The 16,355-nt window shown below is 31.2% G+C and overlaps 1 protein-coding gene across 1 annotated transcript in view; it reads left to right on the forward strand.

Annotated features, from left to right (window-relative positions):
- LOC124364267 overlaps positions 1–16,355 on the forward strand; it is a 64,537-nt gene that overhangs the window by 36,308 nt on the left and 11,874 nt on the right. Inside the window, exons 10-11 of the mRNA XM_046819615.1 lie at positions 2,167–2,286; positions 6,365–7,814. Of these exons, the coding sequence (XP_046675571.1) occupies positions 2,167–2,286; positions 6,365–7,814 (1,570 nt within the window). The remainder of the gene's footprint in view (positions 1–2,166; positions 2,287–6,364; positions 7,815–16,355) is intronic.

The raw sequence follows: 16,355 nt of genomic DNA on the forward strand, positions 1-16,355 counted from the left end.
AATGTAGTACAAGAATATGTCTTTTTCCACTCAATGATTCAGTTGATGTCTATCTGTCAGTTAGTAGCTCCTAAAATTGTCCTAAGATTGCAACACTGATCAGGAAAATTGCAAATTGTTTAGAAAAAAAACTATAATTGACATTCATGGCCATGCCAGACGTTGTCCAAAGTTTGGGTCGAACTCCAAAATCAAAATGTCTCATCTGATATATTAATTGTAAAGATTGGATAGTGGTCCAGTACCAAACAAATCTCAATTTTCTCATAGTTTCAAAAATTTTTAGAGAACATTGAAACTAGAAATAGCTCTTACGGTTTTAATTAGGTAGGCATATAGGATACAGCCATGTATGCCTTTCCTGCAGGAATAGGAATAGAAAATGCTTTTTATGATAAAATAATTATTTGAACAATTATAAAGTAAACAAAATTATGGAAAAAATAAAATATGAAAAACTGTATCTTTGTTTAAATGTTTTATTTTTCAACCCCCTAATGTTGTATAAACGTTTTTTTAACCACCTAATGTTCTATAAATGTGTTTTTTATATAAAATTAACATAAAAGAAAGAAAGTATTTATGTTAATACTAATGGAAGGCCTATCATAATCATACTCACCATCATTCACGTCTTGATCATTAGCCCTAACCTCAAAATCTGGATCAGGATCATTGTCGTTGAGAAACACCCTATGATCCAGAATCATAAATTTGACCCAAGATTATTTCAAACTGAATTGCAGATGATCTTTTATTTTAAACCAACATTTATCACTTTATTCAGTAACAGTGAAACTTTGTTTATAAATAACAATGCTCGCATCACTGCGTCGTCAGTTGGTTATGTAACTAAGCAGTTGTGCAATAGTTGAAAATACTATTTTTACAGCTGCACAACTGTTACTTGTCATAAAAAGACGTATAAATATAAGCAATAGCAAATAGTCTGAAAGATTTAAACTCGATATTTTACCGAAAACCTAACATATTGGATTGAGTACCGAGCCCATGTATAGGTCGGGCTCTGTATACAACGGCATTCGTGCTAGTCCGACCTATACTTGGGCTCCATATTCAATGTGTTAAGGACATTTTCATCACTTGTTTATTTTGGTCATCACTGACCATTTTCAAGTTGCCCAGGGCAAGGTTTTTCTGCTCAGTCATAAGGAATTTCGGATTGAATTTCACACACATGCAAGTCATTCCCGAAATCTTATTAAAAATTTCCAATCAGTTCAGTTGTTTTTGGTATTCGAGATCATTTTCTAGTTCATGAACAGTCAATTGATGATCATCTTCAATCACAAGTCGCACATGGTGGATGTTTTCCGTTGTTGTGAAGGTCGGCCAGAACGAGGGTCACTGTCAACAGATGTGCGTGTGCTGTGGGTGTTTGTTATTATTTTTAAACTGCCTATACCATTCTTTTATCTGTGTTGTGTCCATACTTTTTTCCCCAAAAGCCTTCTGTATAATTTTAATTGTCTCTGTATGACTTGCCGAGATTGAAGCAAAACCTGATGCAAATTCGTTGATCAGTTCTTTCTGTCATTTTCAACAGTACACTAATGAGACAAATAGAAAAAACACGTGAGACATGCATGACCCAAGGTGTTTGTGTCTCAGTAGTTTGTGAGGGACTACTAGTTATGCTCATATCCCGCAGAGGTCGCCTGGGTGCTCTGGTGCGAAGATATAAACATAGGTGGAATACTTTTCGGACAGACCTTGTTTATTCTATTGTAAATAAAAGAAACAAACAATGAGTAAATTAATTATTATTTAATGTCAATATGGGTTTTGAAATTTTTATTCTGGGATTAGCAAACTAAAGATGAAATAGAAATTCCTATATAAGGTAAAAAAAGTCTTTAAATTATTATAATAGTTTATCTTAAAATTCTTTTTATATAAATAGCCAGTTGAAAAGATTTTTAGTCAGTAAGTGAGCATAATAAGCATACAAAAATCTATATCAAATGTCCTAGCAATATTCAGTTTTAAACAGTCTGGATCCCAAGAGATTTTACGGTTAGAAACCAAAATTTAAGATCTTATCTGATAGATATTGAATTTGTAACTTAATTTGTTCATATGCATGGTTCTTAATATTGTCAACTCTGTCCCAGTAATGAACATATTATTTTTGTGTTGTTCCAGGGTTACCTGAGTACTTTAGATGCAGGAGATAACACAATTAAAAGTTTAGATGACACAGAATTAAATAAACCCCTGTTCGGTGAAGAATTCAATGACATATATAATGAGGAGGATCATAAGGTACGTTTATCTCTTTATATTGTAAAACAATGAACAACTTACTTCAGTTGTTCTTATGAATTGTTTTCATAGTATTGTTTGCAGGGTACAAACACACAGTACATGGTGTGACTTCAATATTAACATAAATGCATGTTGAGCTCTGGACATAGGTAGACTCAAAATAACATGGCAATGTTTGGGCCATTATAATTCGGAATTAATGGGTTTAATTTTCTGAAGCAGCATGGCTTTTTAGTTCATTGTTTTACATGTGTTTAAGAGCAAAATACATTTTTATTATAAACCTACACATCTACCAGGCCAACTGGACATGACATCAAGTACAAAGTACAAAGTACAAAGTACAAGTAAGTATAAGTACTGTTCTCATAATAAAACTAGATAATAATGGTGTGCAAGACTTTATATTTCATAAATAATCTTTTCTTTCCCTCTAAATGTGTTAAAAAATTGCATTTATATACTTCAATAATGCAATTTGTAATAATGTAAACTTTTTCAATAATGCAAGCAATTTATGGCAACATTATTCCGACGTTCCAGCGAAACTTCGAACTGTAACAATGGGAACAAACAACGTTGAGCTTACATAACAAGCTACAAAGATGAAATTTATATTTTTCAAACAATATCGACGGGTACTCATAATATATCTACTTTTCTATAGAGACTGACATTTTGGTGCAATTTAGAGTCCAGAAGTTGTAAAAGCTTCTAAGGCTAAGAGTTAATGCAAAACTTAATCCTCATCAGATGAGGACTAATTGATTAAGGAGGATCATATTAATCCTGCTTGAATCCCTTCCTTACTTGAAGGGATCTATCTGTATTTGTGCGGCAGCTCTGGGAAACAATACATGTATCCTACAGCTACATTCTGGACGCCAGTAGATTACATTCTTGCCACATCCTAAATCCCCTTTCTTCAGAAGATGTGTTAGTTTGTTATCAAACCCAAGAGACTGTCATATGATTGTTTAGGTTTTGTGTCCAACTAAAAATCGCTAGTCTAAACAGACGCAAGAGCTCTCGCGAGCGCTACCGCAACCAGTGCCGGACAATTGGTTACAAGAACTGGAGAACAGTGTCGGCTATTTAAATTTCAATTATAAACATTGACGAGACATCACTGTCGTGTGTGAACAGACTTCGTCTTGACTCCCGGTACAACCAGCGATACAACTGTAGCAAGTACTTGCGACAGTTCTTGTGGGTAAAATTGCTTATATTGTTCACATTATGCTACAGCAAAATTCTCTCGCAACTTTACTTGCTAGTGTAAACGCAACTTAATGTTGTTGACAGTCTACAAACTGTACACGGCTAGCCGATCGAATCAGCCACACTAACATGCCGTCGTCAGAGCGGCATTGGTTGGATGACAGCTGGAAATCCTGTCAGTTCTCCGGTCAACTATTTACTGGAACGACTTCTATGCACACGTGACTATCATTCGGACGATTCGAACTGAAATCAAATAGTCCAATGTGCATGAGGATCTTTATGTCTTGTTGTTTCGTATTCCTTGACCGAAATCTAACTGACTGACTCTGAGTCTGCACTGTCTATTCGTGGATAAAAACAATCGGCATTACTCAAATTACCGATTGGTAAAACATGTTTTTGTAGTTCTTTGTTTATGAAACTATTTAGAAATACATAGCAGCAGAATAACGTAATTTATAAATGATATTATAATTGAAGTTCGTTTTTGTGTGTCTATTTTCCAACGCTAGCGTGTCTGCTGGTTCTGTGCGCGAACTTTAGCTTTTCAATAGTAAACAGATGATCGCTAATTTTTATTTTATCCGTACATCGTACTTTGCGTAGTTGTAAATAAATATATTCTCTATAAATATACATCCATACATTTTTACGTAAATGTAATATATTTTGGAAGATTATTTTATAACCTACCATTTATATTACTTAAAAAGGAAAAATGACTTAGAATTTTAAGTATATTCATTTCCCTGCATTTCTGCAAATTCCTTTGAAGTAACGTGGTATTCTTAGACTTCTCCCTCCCCCACAAAAGATAAATTAATTAAGTTGAGTTCAGGTGAAAGTATTTGTTTTATTTTTTTATTGTACTAAACCGACCTTATGTACCGGCGAAATCATTGTCTCGTACCGAAAGTTTGTCCACCGCTAGACCTCTGACCCGCAATACAGAGCTACAGTCTGCACCACAGAAAGGAGAGTTATTAGGTATATGCAATGTTATGTCAACACATCGAAAGACACATAGATAAAAATTAAGGAGCTTAAAATAGGTGATAGCGATAAATCGCGACATAATGCTAGAGCACTGTAGCTAGGTAATCAGAAATTTTCAACCGGAAAAACCGGGAAAAACCCGGTAATTTGAAAAGAGATTTTGAGTGGCCACCATGAAGGTGATACGGGGATTTATCCTTGCAATCAAAAACCCCCATGAAATGAAATACACAGGCTTTATCTTATGTGTTTGTTTTAGCCAGATTTAAGGACCTGGTCTTTTGGATTTGTATCACATAGGTTCTTGTTCACCCAAGTTTCAATGAGTCCATTTACTTTAGCTTATAGTTCCTTTCAAAAAATCCTTCTATTCAGAAACACTTCTAAAAGGGTACCTTGATGTAGACGTTACAAAAGATGGCATGACACACTTTATCGAGGACATTTCAAACACATGTACATAAACGATTCTGCCTCCACACCAAGTACTCATTTCTGCTGTACAATGACACTTTGATAATATACAAGAGTGAATAAATAAGTAACCAACTCAAACTTCAATACTCCTAACCGTGAATGTTTTTGTTGTATGTACTAAATGAACATGAATTGCTTTTTCATCATTATACCTTTTTATCAGGTCAAATTCAGGTTCATAACGTAGTACATAAGAAAGGATTTATTTTGAAAATTTAGGAAACAGTGAATCTTCAACCAATGGGCTTGTCTAAGCTCAAACCTAGAGCTCAGGGCCTGAACTCATTTCACATTCTTCATTGTGCATGTACTCATAATAAATATGATAGCAAAGAACTCTCACAATCTCTGAGACAAGAACATTTTGTTATAACTTGATTCAAAAAGACAAAAATAGTGTTGTATTATTTTTTGTCACATCATTTTGTCACTTTAATTATTTGTATTTTAATAAATAAATTAAGAAAACTTTTAAATATGGCAGTATTGAATTTTAAAAATAATTATTTACTATTGGTCTATGATTTCATGTGTTGGCATGTAAAAATAACTTGAAACTTTGACAAGAAAATTAGCAATTATTTTTAAATTAAAGCTTGAGATTTTCCATTAAATACCTTGGCATTGTCCTTACACTATAGTAAATAGATAAGAACAAAAATATGAACAAAATGCTTGTACAATGCTTCAGTTTAATACGGGTAGAAAATGGTACTTTTACCATACTAGCTTTAATATATGTAATATAATATATAATATAATAATTTAATATTTTCTACAGAGTACAACAAACAATTCGATAGCTCAAACCAGTTTTTTCTGCTGATAGGAAAAGAAAGCTTAAGTTAGCAGTGCTCTGTGTGCCAGGTCCACGTTCCTATAAAGCTAGTATGGTAAAAGTACCATTTTCTACCGGTATTAAACTGAAGCATTGTACAAGCATTTTGTTCATATTTTTGTTCTTGTCTATTTACTATAGTGTAAGGACAATGCCAAGGTATTTAATGAAAAATCTTAAGCTTTAATTTAAAAATAATTGCTAATTTTCTTGTCAAAGTTTCAAGTTAATTTTACATGCCAACACATGAAATCATAGATCAATAGTAAATAATCATTTTTAAAATTCAATACTGCCATATTTCAAAGTTTTCTTAAGATGTAAAGTCAATGGGTTTATAGAAATCCATGCATCCATATATTGACAATGGCGGTAAATAGGTTAGCTAAAATATCAAAGGTTGTATTATTTTGGAAATGTTTTAGGTAATTCGATATTTACACAGTCTATTCTGATTGTATTTTATTATGAGTGAAACTTTTCAACTGTGTTGCTTATTGTTTTGGATCCTAATTTAATTAATTTTTGTTTTGTTTCCAGAGTGAAAAACGGTGCTCATTGTGTTGCAAACAAATTTGGAAGGAACTTGAAGATATAGTACAGGGCACTACTGGTGATGTCCTGTATGATTCTCTGTTCGAAGAAGAATTCATGGCGAGAGTTAAGAGACGACAAATGGCGGAAGAGAGGCAGAGGCTAGCTCAGTTGGCTGCCAAGAAAGCCTCCAAAGTTAAAAAAGTCAAAGTCGTTGAAAAGAAAGTTACTAATTCAAGTATGGCTTGTGTCCATAGCTCTAAAGCGTCATCAGGATACAATAGTTTCAGTTATCCTGATACAACGTCCAGTACATCAAGCTTGAAGTCAGACACCATTTCTAATGAGAGATTATTTGTAAAGGAGGTTCCCAAGATGGAAGCTGATAGTCAGAGTCAAGATGAGATCATCGTTATATCAGAAGATGAAGAGGAGTTCAATCAGCCAATAAAGGTGGAGTTGGATGAAATGAAATTCATTGGAGATAAACCTGAATTGAGTAAACTGGAGGAACAAGAGACAAACAGGTGGGATCTACAGACGCCAGTACTGAGAGCAGTAGTCAGGCCAGAGAACATTGAACAGCTATCGATCAATGAAAATCTGAAGGAAGAGTGCATTCAGAATGTACAAGGAACGAAAAGTGAGAGCTTATTAGCAGAATGTGAGGAAACCCAGGAAGTTGAATCGATGCTGACAAAGGAAGGGAATCAAGTGAATTCAAGAGTTGAAGGAGGAGGTGAAGTGGTCGTGGACTTGGCTCAGGAAGTAGTGGCTGTTGAGCCAGTTGCTACTCCCTCTACCAAGGGCGACCATTCATCTCCTCTTTATGATGCAAAAACTAATGGTGATTTACTATTAGAAGAAATCACAAAGGTGTCTGATGTGCCTGAAGGAATTCCTCCCATATGGCCGGACATTGATGGTCAGAATTTTCAAAATCAACCGTTTGGTGATATTTTTGACCCTAACGACCCCAGCATGTTCATGTATTATCCAGAAGGTACTGGGGAAAACCAGAACTGGCCATTTTCTCATGATCTCATCTTAACACAGTACGATGATGAATTATTTGCTCAGTATGAGTGCGGTAACACGAATGCATTTCCAGATTTTTACAACGAACAGCCGGACATGCTCTTTACGGGAATGGACATGTCGTCTCCACCGCTAATGGAGATGATGCGGGATGAGCCAGTGGAGTATCAGCTGAGCACCACCCACTGGGAGGACCTCAGTATGATGGTCAGTGAAAGTACATGCAATGAGAAAACTGATACTACAAATCCAGATTCAGCCCCTGCAGCCCCTGATGAGGAAGAGGCTGGACCAACTGTCGTCTTTATTGAGAGGCGGAAAGGCCGTAGGGCCAAACCTAAGAGTAAGACTAAGGAGACAAACTCAACAAAAAAAGAAACGGAACAGATTAATGAGAAAAAAACCAAAGCAAAAGAAGGTATGTTTTTTTACATTTTTTTTAAATTTTTGTACTGAAGATATTAATGATGTTGCTGACACAGTAAAATTAACTTGCTTCGTGTTCTAAAATCATATAGAAGACTTATCAACAATAGATGCTACTTTTTTTTTGTTCAGTAATTGATAATGAACACAATACAGCTGTTTTATTAAATATTAACACTATGTATTCATTTATTTTTTAAATTAACTATTTAATTGTATGAAAATAAGATCAAACTGGATCATGTGAAATCTTTTTTTAAAGTTTTGATGTTTTTCAATTTATATTAAGGAGCAAATATTGATAGAAAAGATTTGCAGTGTTGTCAGCATAACGTCATTAAAGGATTTGCATGAAATGGATTTATGAAAAGGAAGTCGACACACATGGAAATGGGAATTCATTAAAACTACTGTTTGTTTTTTTTATATAAGTATTTTTTAGTTGGTTTTGACATTTGAAACTTAATTTATAAGATCTTATTTTTAATTTCTGCTGAAAAGTTCTATTCATTTAAAAAGAAGAAGATATTAAAAAAGTTGATAACTATATAACTCTTTGAGTAGATATTTTTTCAAGAATATTTGGTTTATTAAATTGCTTTTAACAAAATGACATATTACCAATATTGCAATTATGAAATTAAATATAGTTTCTAGAGAAAGAATTATTAGTACTGAATCGCAAACAAAAAAGGAAGTGGAACTTTTTAAATTTAATAAATTTAATTTATTTCAAATAATTGCCATAATTTTTTTAATCACATTGAAGTATTTGATCAACAGAAAATATGACTGACTGCATATCAAAAGTGGAATTAATCAGTATTTTAGAAGTTTTCTCTCTATAAAAATATATGTTTTTAAATATAAATTGAGATAAGATTAAGTAAACTTATCTAGTTAACTGATTATGTAATAATTGAAATCGTAAAAACGACTTAATATTAGAAAATCATTAATAAAAGCCCAAGCTCATGACATATAATGTTCTTTGAAAATATATTTTAGTACGAATAGGTTTAGAGTCTTTTACATCTTGGAAGATATAAAACCTGGTTTAATTCCTGTTGAATCAATTGAATAGTGTGACTAAAATCAATAATAAGTTATCATCAAAATTCTGTTCTCCATTCCAATATATAACACAAATGTATAGTAGAAACCATCAGTTTTTTGTTGAAGAAGAAATGATAAAAGTCATGAAGCAAGTCTAACTAGAAATTTAGTGGATAGTTAAAATAATTAAAGATTTACCCATAGTTTTTTGGCAGTGGTAAAAAAGTTTACAGTAATTGTTAATTGAATAACATTACAAACTACTTTGATGCAATACAAAACTAGTTTTTATATTTTAAAATACTTCAAAATACAAGGTTTGTCCTTGTTTCCATATAATAAATAAATCATCAGGAAAATTAGATCCTTATGTTATAAATTCAATATTTGACTATATTCTACATGGATTAGACAAGAATAAGAATGGTAGACATGCAGTAAAAGTGATCTGCAACTCACCATTTCAAGCAGATATCGTGTGGAAAATCCAGATTCATTTTGAAAATAACAAAACATTTGGTGCTGCTAATGAGAACTAGAGGGCTCATTCTACTATAACTGACGTTTCTGAAATAAGGATGTCACCAATAAAGGATGCATTATTTAAACTTTTATATTGATACTAAACACAAAAATCTGGAAAGTAGAAACAATTATTTAAAGCAAGGACATTTGAAGTTGTGCACAATTCTCATTATATAAATGTGCAACTGGATTTAGCTGTGTGAAGATGCAATATTTTTAGATACCACTGAAATTCAAACCCTACGCAACTGAAAATAATTGAAGCCACTATGGAACTGAACCATTAAAAAAAATCAAAGAAAGGAATTCAAAGTGTTTACCACGTTGATATACTATAAGCTTACCTCAGATAGTAAATTATTTTAGAAATGTAATTTGTCTGAATTGTTAGGCCAAAAATTCTTCTTAACCCTTTCAGGGCCAGGACCAAATATGAGATGTTGCAAAATTTTTTCACATCTCATATCCCCTTGTAACTAGTTAAAAGTGCCAGGCTAAAATTGGCAATTTTGCAGTCTCTTAGATTAAAATTTTTAATTTTTCATAAAAATTAGAGAATGACCTAAAAGTTGCACCAAATTACTTGTATAGATATATACTATCAACAAGAAAATATGTAAATGTAGTTTTAAGTAGTTTAAAATTTTAAAAATAATGTTTTTAATAGATTACATAACAAAATTTTATTTTTGGATATAACTAAAAAAGGAAAAATAATTTTAGCGTGGGAAGCTATTTTATTATATTGTACATTTAGAAAAGAACAACCATACAACATTTTGTGTTATTTCTCTCATAAATAAATTTGTTATGACACATTTTGTATAAATACGCATAATTGTACTTTGCAACATTTTATAAGTGTTAAAGCAACTGACTCTTACGTTGCAAGAAACTTAAAATAAATATTCGCGTTATGGATGTACCGGTAAACAGATGATTGTAGGATCTATAAACAGTTTCAATACAGATAAAAAACACTATTTACCAAGAAATATTTACACAATTTTATTTGAAATTTATTTACACTTTTTCTATTTACAAATGTGCTACTTACAATTTCACTCCCGTGAAATCGCAAATTGTCAGTAATTGTAACTACTACACACAATAGCTGAGCACGTAACAACTAAAACTACTAATATTTACAACCAAAAAATAAAATAATGAACAAGAATCCAGCATAGAATAGTACGATTACACTAAAGCATAAAGAATTAACAATAGATCGAGTCAGCTGATAATGTCACGTGACAATTACGAAATAAAAATGCATAGACCTCCAAAATAAAAATGATATTCATATTAATTATCTACAAATATACCAGGGAATAAAAAATTTGACGTTTAATTTGACGTCGTATTTATTTAAGAAAAGGGCGAAATCAAGGAGACTATATATTGCAATATTTTTGCCGCCTAGCACTTTTCAGACGCTATCTATGGCGGCAATATATTGCCGCCTGGCCCGGAAAGGGTTAACATAGTATTAATTTATGTGTATAAGATACTGTGGTAGAAAGTGTGTGTGTGTGTGTGTGTGTGTGTGTGTGTGTGTGTGTGTGTGGTGTGTGTGTGTGTGTGTGTGTGTGTGTGTGTGTGTGTGTGTGTGTGTGTGTGTGTGTGTGTGTGTGTGTGCGTGCGTGCGTGCGCGTGCGTGTGTGTGTGTGTGCGTGCGTGTGTGTGCGTGCGTGTGTGCGCGTGAGCGTGTGTGTGTGTGTGTGTGTGTGTGTGTGTGTAAATGAACTATAAATTAAAAATAAGTTTGTATTTATCTTATGTTAACAATGATTAAGTATATTTGAAGCTACAGTGATAATGTATTTTTACACTGAGTCCCATTAATAGGTGTAAATTAGAAAATAAATGTGTTTATTTTGTGTAAAAAAAGTAAACTATGTATTGAACTAACTGCATTATATATATGTATATATATATTCACTTCGGGTGTATAAAAGCAGAATTGCTCTATTATATCAATTATTAGACTTCTTGATATAAAGTTCCTTTAATATTTCGGCTTTGCCGTTTTCAAAAAGGTATAATAAAAAATAACAACACAGCAACAAAATTTACAAAAGTAAATAAAATCATTTTTTTGTCTGCATTATATATATATATATATATATATATATATATAGTGCAGACAAAAAAATGATATATATATATATATATATATATATATAATGCAGACAAAAAAATGTTATGTTATGTTTCCATTTTTTGTTTAAATGGAAACATATAAATATGCTTAGGATATTATTGTTGCCTATTAGTGAAAAAGTTCATATTGTTACCAGAGGCCTCAAAATGTCTTTTATTGTATAAATATTCCTTTTAAATATAGTTAAATACTAACTAATGCTTACATTTTTATCTCTATTGTTTTACTATAGATGGTTTAGTTTAAATGTGTTAAATCGAAAAGTGTTATGATTAATTTATTAAGAACTACAAGAATAGCTTATTTTGAATTAAAAGTACGCATTGTAGAATAAGGGAATTGCACTTCAATGAACTAGTAGCATTGAACACTGAGTTAAAAGAAAAATGAATTTCATCAATTCAAGCCTTCAATAGAGTAATATAACATTATTATAATCCATTTAGGTTATAAAAACTACATTGATATTATTTAAACAGAAATTTATATGTACATAAGGCAATAATATATAAGAGCAATAAGAAGAAGACCACTGTTATTGGAAAGGAAAATTAATGTCAACAAAATTAAAAAGTATATGAATATATAATTATGAACATCAAATTAAAAATTCCAAAATTTATTTGATTAATTTGTAAGGAATTTTATCAATATAGTATTTTTATAAATACAAAATTATTATTAGATTAATATTGAAAATCAAACATTGATTACCATTATTTGAATGGAAATAACACGGAAAATTATTTTGAACATAAAACAACTAACCATTATTACTTGAATTACTAGTATCAATAATTATATTATTGCCAGAGGACATTATTCTTTTAAGATTATCTTAGATTTACTTGACATATTAACAAATAAATTATTTTGATAAATTTGGAACATCAAGAGGAAGAAAATGGCACATTTTGAAATATTTTTTTATTCACTTGAAGAAAAATAATTTATATTATTATGAAGAACTTGGGCTACCAGAGAAAAATTTATTTCATGGACAATGGAGCATCAAGAGAAACAGTATTTTCTGAAAGATTAATCTTATTCATTTGAAGCAGAAATAATTATATTATTTGATGAACTTGGATCACCAGAGAAAAACCCACTTTGTGGAAATGGTCATTGATTTACTTGAAATATAATTAATTACATTATTTTGATAAACTTAGAGCATAAAGAGAAATACTTATTATCTTGAAAGATTATTTGTTATTTACCTAAAGCATTAACAACCATATTATTTTGATAAATGTTGGGCATCAAGAACAATGGTCTTTTTTGGAAGGATTATGTTTTATTCACTTAAGGGAAATAATTATTATCTTAATGAACTTTGACCTCTAGATAAAAAGTAATTTCATGGATAAACTATATTTGATATACTTCAAGTATAATTAATTAAATTATTTTGATAACAACTAATTTTATAAATTTTGGGTATCAAGAGAAACACGCATTTTATTGAAGATTATCTTTGATTTACTTGAAGCATCATAAGTTAGATTATTTTAAATTTGGACCACCAGAGAAAAGCTCATTTCATAGAAGATTACCTGTGATTTACTTGAAACATTAACTAAATAAATTATTTTGATACATTTGATATAATGAGAAACACTTATTATCTTGGAAGATTATTTTTTATTTACCTGAAATAGTAACGACTATATTATTTTTATAAATTTGGAGTATCATGAGAATCACTCCTTCTGTATGTATGATTATCTTTGATTTACTTCAAGCATTATTAATTATATAAATTTTGAGCTTCAAGAGAAAGACTCATTTTTGGAAGATTACATTTCATTTACTGGAAGCATTAACACATATTTTATTGTGATAAATTTGGAGCAGCAAGAGGAATAACATAACATTTTTGGAGTATTATTTTTATTCATTCGAAGAAAAAAAACATATTATGATGAACTAGAACTGTTAGAGAAAAACTTATATTATGGAAAGTGGAGCATCAAGAGAAACACTGATTTCTGGAATTATATTTTGTATTCACTTTAGCAAAAATATTTCGATTATTTAACAAACTTGGATCACTAGAGAAAAACTAATTTATTTAAAACTATTTTTAATTTATTTGAAGTAATAGTTAATAAAATTATTTTGATGAACTTAGAGCAGAATCCCTTATTATCTTGTCAAATTAGGTTTTATTTACCTGAAGCATTAAAAACTCTTATTATTTCATAAGTTTAAGCAGTAATAGAAACACTTATTTTATTGAAGATTACTGTTGATTTACTGGAAGCATTAACAAATATTTTGTTTTGATAAATTTGGAGCAGCAAGAGGAAGAAAATAGCAATTTTTGGAATATTATTTTGATTTATTGAAGCGACAAAATTATATAATTATGATGAACTGGACTATCAGAAAAAACTATTGTCATGGAAAATGGAGCATCAAGAGAAACACTGATTTCTGGAAGATTTCTTTTTATTTACCTGAAAATCAGCCATATTATTTTTATAAGTTGGTATATCGAGAGAAATGCTCATTTCTGAAAATGAATTTTTTATTCATTGATGCAAAAACAATTATATTATTTTGATAAACTTTGACCACCAAAGAAACTTTAATTTAAATCTATTTTTATTTAACTGAAGCATAATTAATTATATTATTTTGATGACTTGAGCATAGATATATTATTTTTATGAACTATGACCACCAGAGAAAAACTCATTTAATTTAAAACGGTTTTTGATTTACTTGAAGCAATAATTAATACAATTATTTTGATGAAGTTAGAGCATGAATTTAATCATAGCCAAGGCCTATAATGTTTTAAGTTTACTTTATTTAAGTATTAGGGTAACATAAAGTGGCATTTAATGGTATTTTCTTCAAATATACATCACATTGAAGTATCTGGAACACTACTGTGTTATTTGGAAGAAGAACTTTTTGTTGATTAATTTTGAGCTAAAGGAATTGCACTAACACATGGAAGGATGATGATACATCACATTGGAGTATCAAGAACACTACTGTCTTATTTGGAAGGAGAACTTTACTTCGATTAATTTTGAGCTATAGGAACTGCACTAACACATGGAAGGATGGTGATACATCACTTTGGAGTATCAAGAACACTACTGCCTTATTTGGAAGGACACCTTTACTTCGATTAATTTTGAGCTACAGGAACTGCACTAACACATGGAAGGATGGTGATACATCACTTTGGAGTATCAAGAACACTACTGCCTTATTTGGAAGGACACCTTTACTTCGATTAATTTTGAGCTACAGGAACTGCACTAACACATGGAAGGATGATGATACATCACTTTGGAGTATCAAGAATACTGTCTTATATGGAAGGAGAACTTTACTTTGATTAATTTTGAGCTACAGGAACTACACTAATACATGGAAGGATGATGATACATCACATTGGAGTATCTGGAACGCTACTGCCTTATTTGGAAGGACACCTTTACTTCGATTAATTTTGAGCTACAGGAACTGCACTAACACATGGAAGGATGGTGATACATCACTTTGGAGTATCAAGAATACTGTCTTATTTGGAAGGAGAACTTTACTTTGATTAATTTTGAGCTACAGGAACTACACTAATACATGAAAGGATGATGATACATCACATTGGAGTATCTGGAACGCTACTGTCTTATTTGGAAGGACACCTTTACTTTGATTAATTTTGAGCTACAGGAATGCACTACATGATACATCACTTTGGAGTATCAAGAATACTGTCTTATATGGAAGGAGAACTTTACTTTGATTAATTTTGAGCTACAGGAACTACACTAATACATGGAAGGATGATGATACATGACTTTGGAGTATCAAGAATACTGTCTTATATGGAAGGAGAACTTTACTTTGATTAATTTTGAGCTACAGGAACTACACTAATACATGGAAGGATGATGATACATCACTTTGGAGTATCAAGAACACTACTGCCTTACTTGGAAGGACACTTTTACTTTGATTAATTTTGAGCTACAGGAACTGCACTAACACATGGAAGGATGATGATACATCACATTGGAGTATCTGGAACGCTACTGTCTTATTTGGAAGGACACCTTTACTTTGATTAATTTTGAGCTACAGGAATTGCACTAACACTTGGAAGGATGATGATACATCACTTTGGAGTATCAAGAATACTGTCTTATATGGAAGGAGAACTTTACTTTGATTAATTTTGAGCTACAGGAACTACACTAATACATGGAAGGATGATGATACATCACTTTGGAGTATCAAGAACACTACTGCCTTATATGGAAGGAGAACTTTACTTTGATTAACTTTGAGCTTCAGGAGCTGCACTAACACATGGAAGGATGATGATACGTCATATTGTAGTATCAAGAACACCATTGTTTTATTTGGAAGGAGAGATTCACTTTGAGCTACAAGACACTATTAACACTTAGAAGGAAAAGTAGTGTGATATAATGAAAATTATTAATCACCATTACTGAGAATGAAAAGTACATTGTAATGTACAATGACCATTATTTTCTAATTTAATTTGATTGGGCTACCATAAATTCTAAGTGTTGTTGATTTATAGTATTCAAATATTTCTCATTGTAACTAATTACATTTAAAAAAAGTTAGTATCACTCCAAGGTTGACCGAAAACACTTCTACAAAGATAGGTAATAAAAAAATCAGTATTTAATGTTTTCTTGGAAATCTAATTATGCGAAGAAACACATTCACATAACTACCAAAAGATTCACTGTTTGTTATATCTATTACTGTATATGTGATATAATG

Source organism: Homalodisca vitripennis, chromosome 1 (assembly GCF_021130785.1).
Source record: "Homalodisca vitripennis isolate AUS2020 chromosome 1, UT_GWSS_2.1, whole genome shotgun sequence".
Taxonomy (NCBI): domain Eukaryota; kingdom Metazoa; phylum Arthropoda; class Insecta; order Hemiptera; family Cicadellidae; genus Homalodisca; species Homalodisca vitripennis.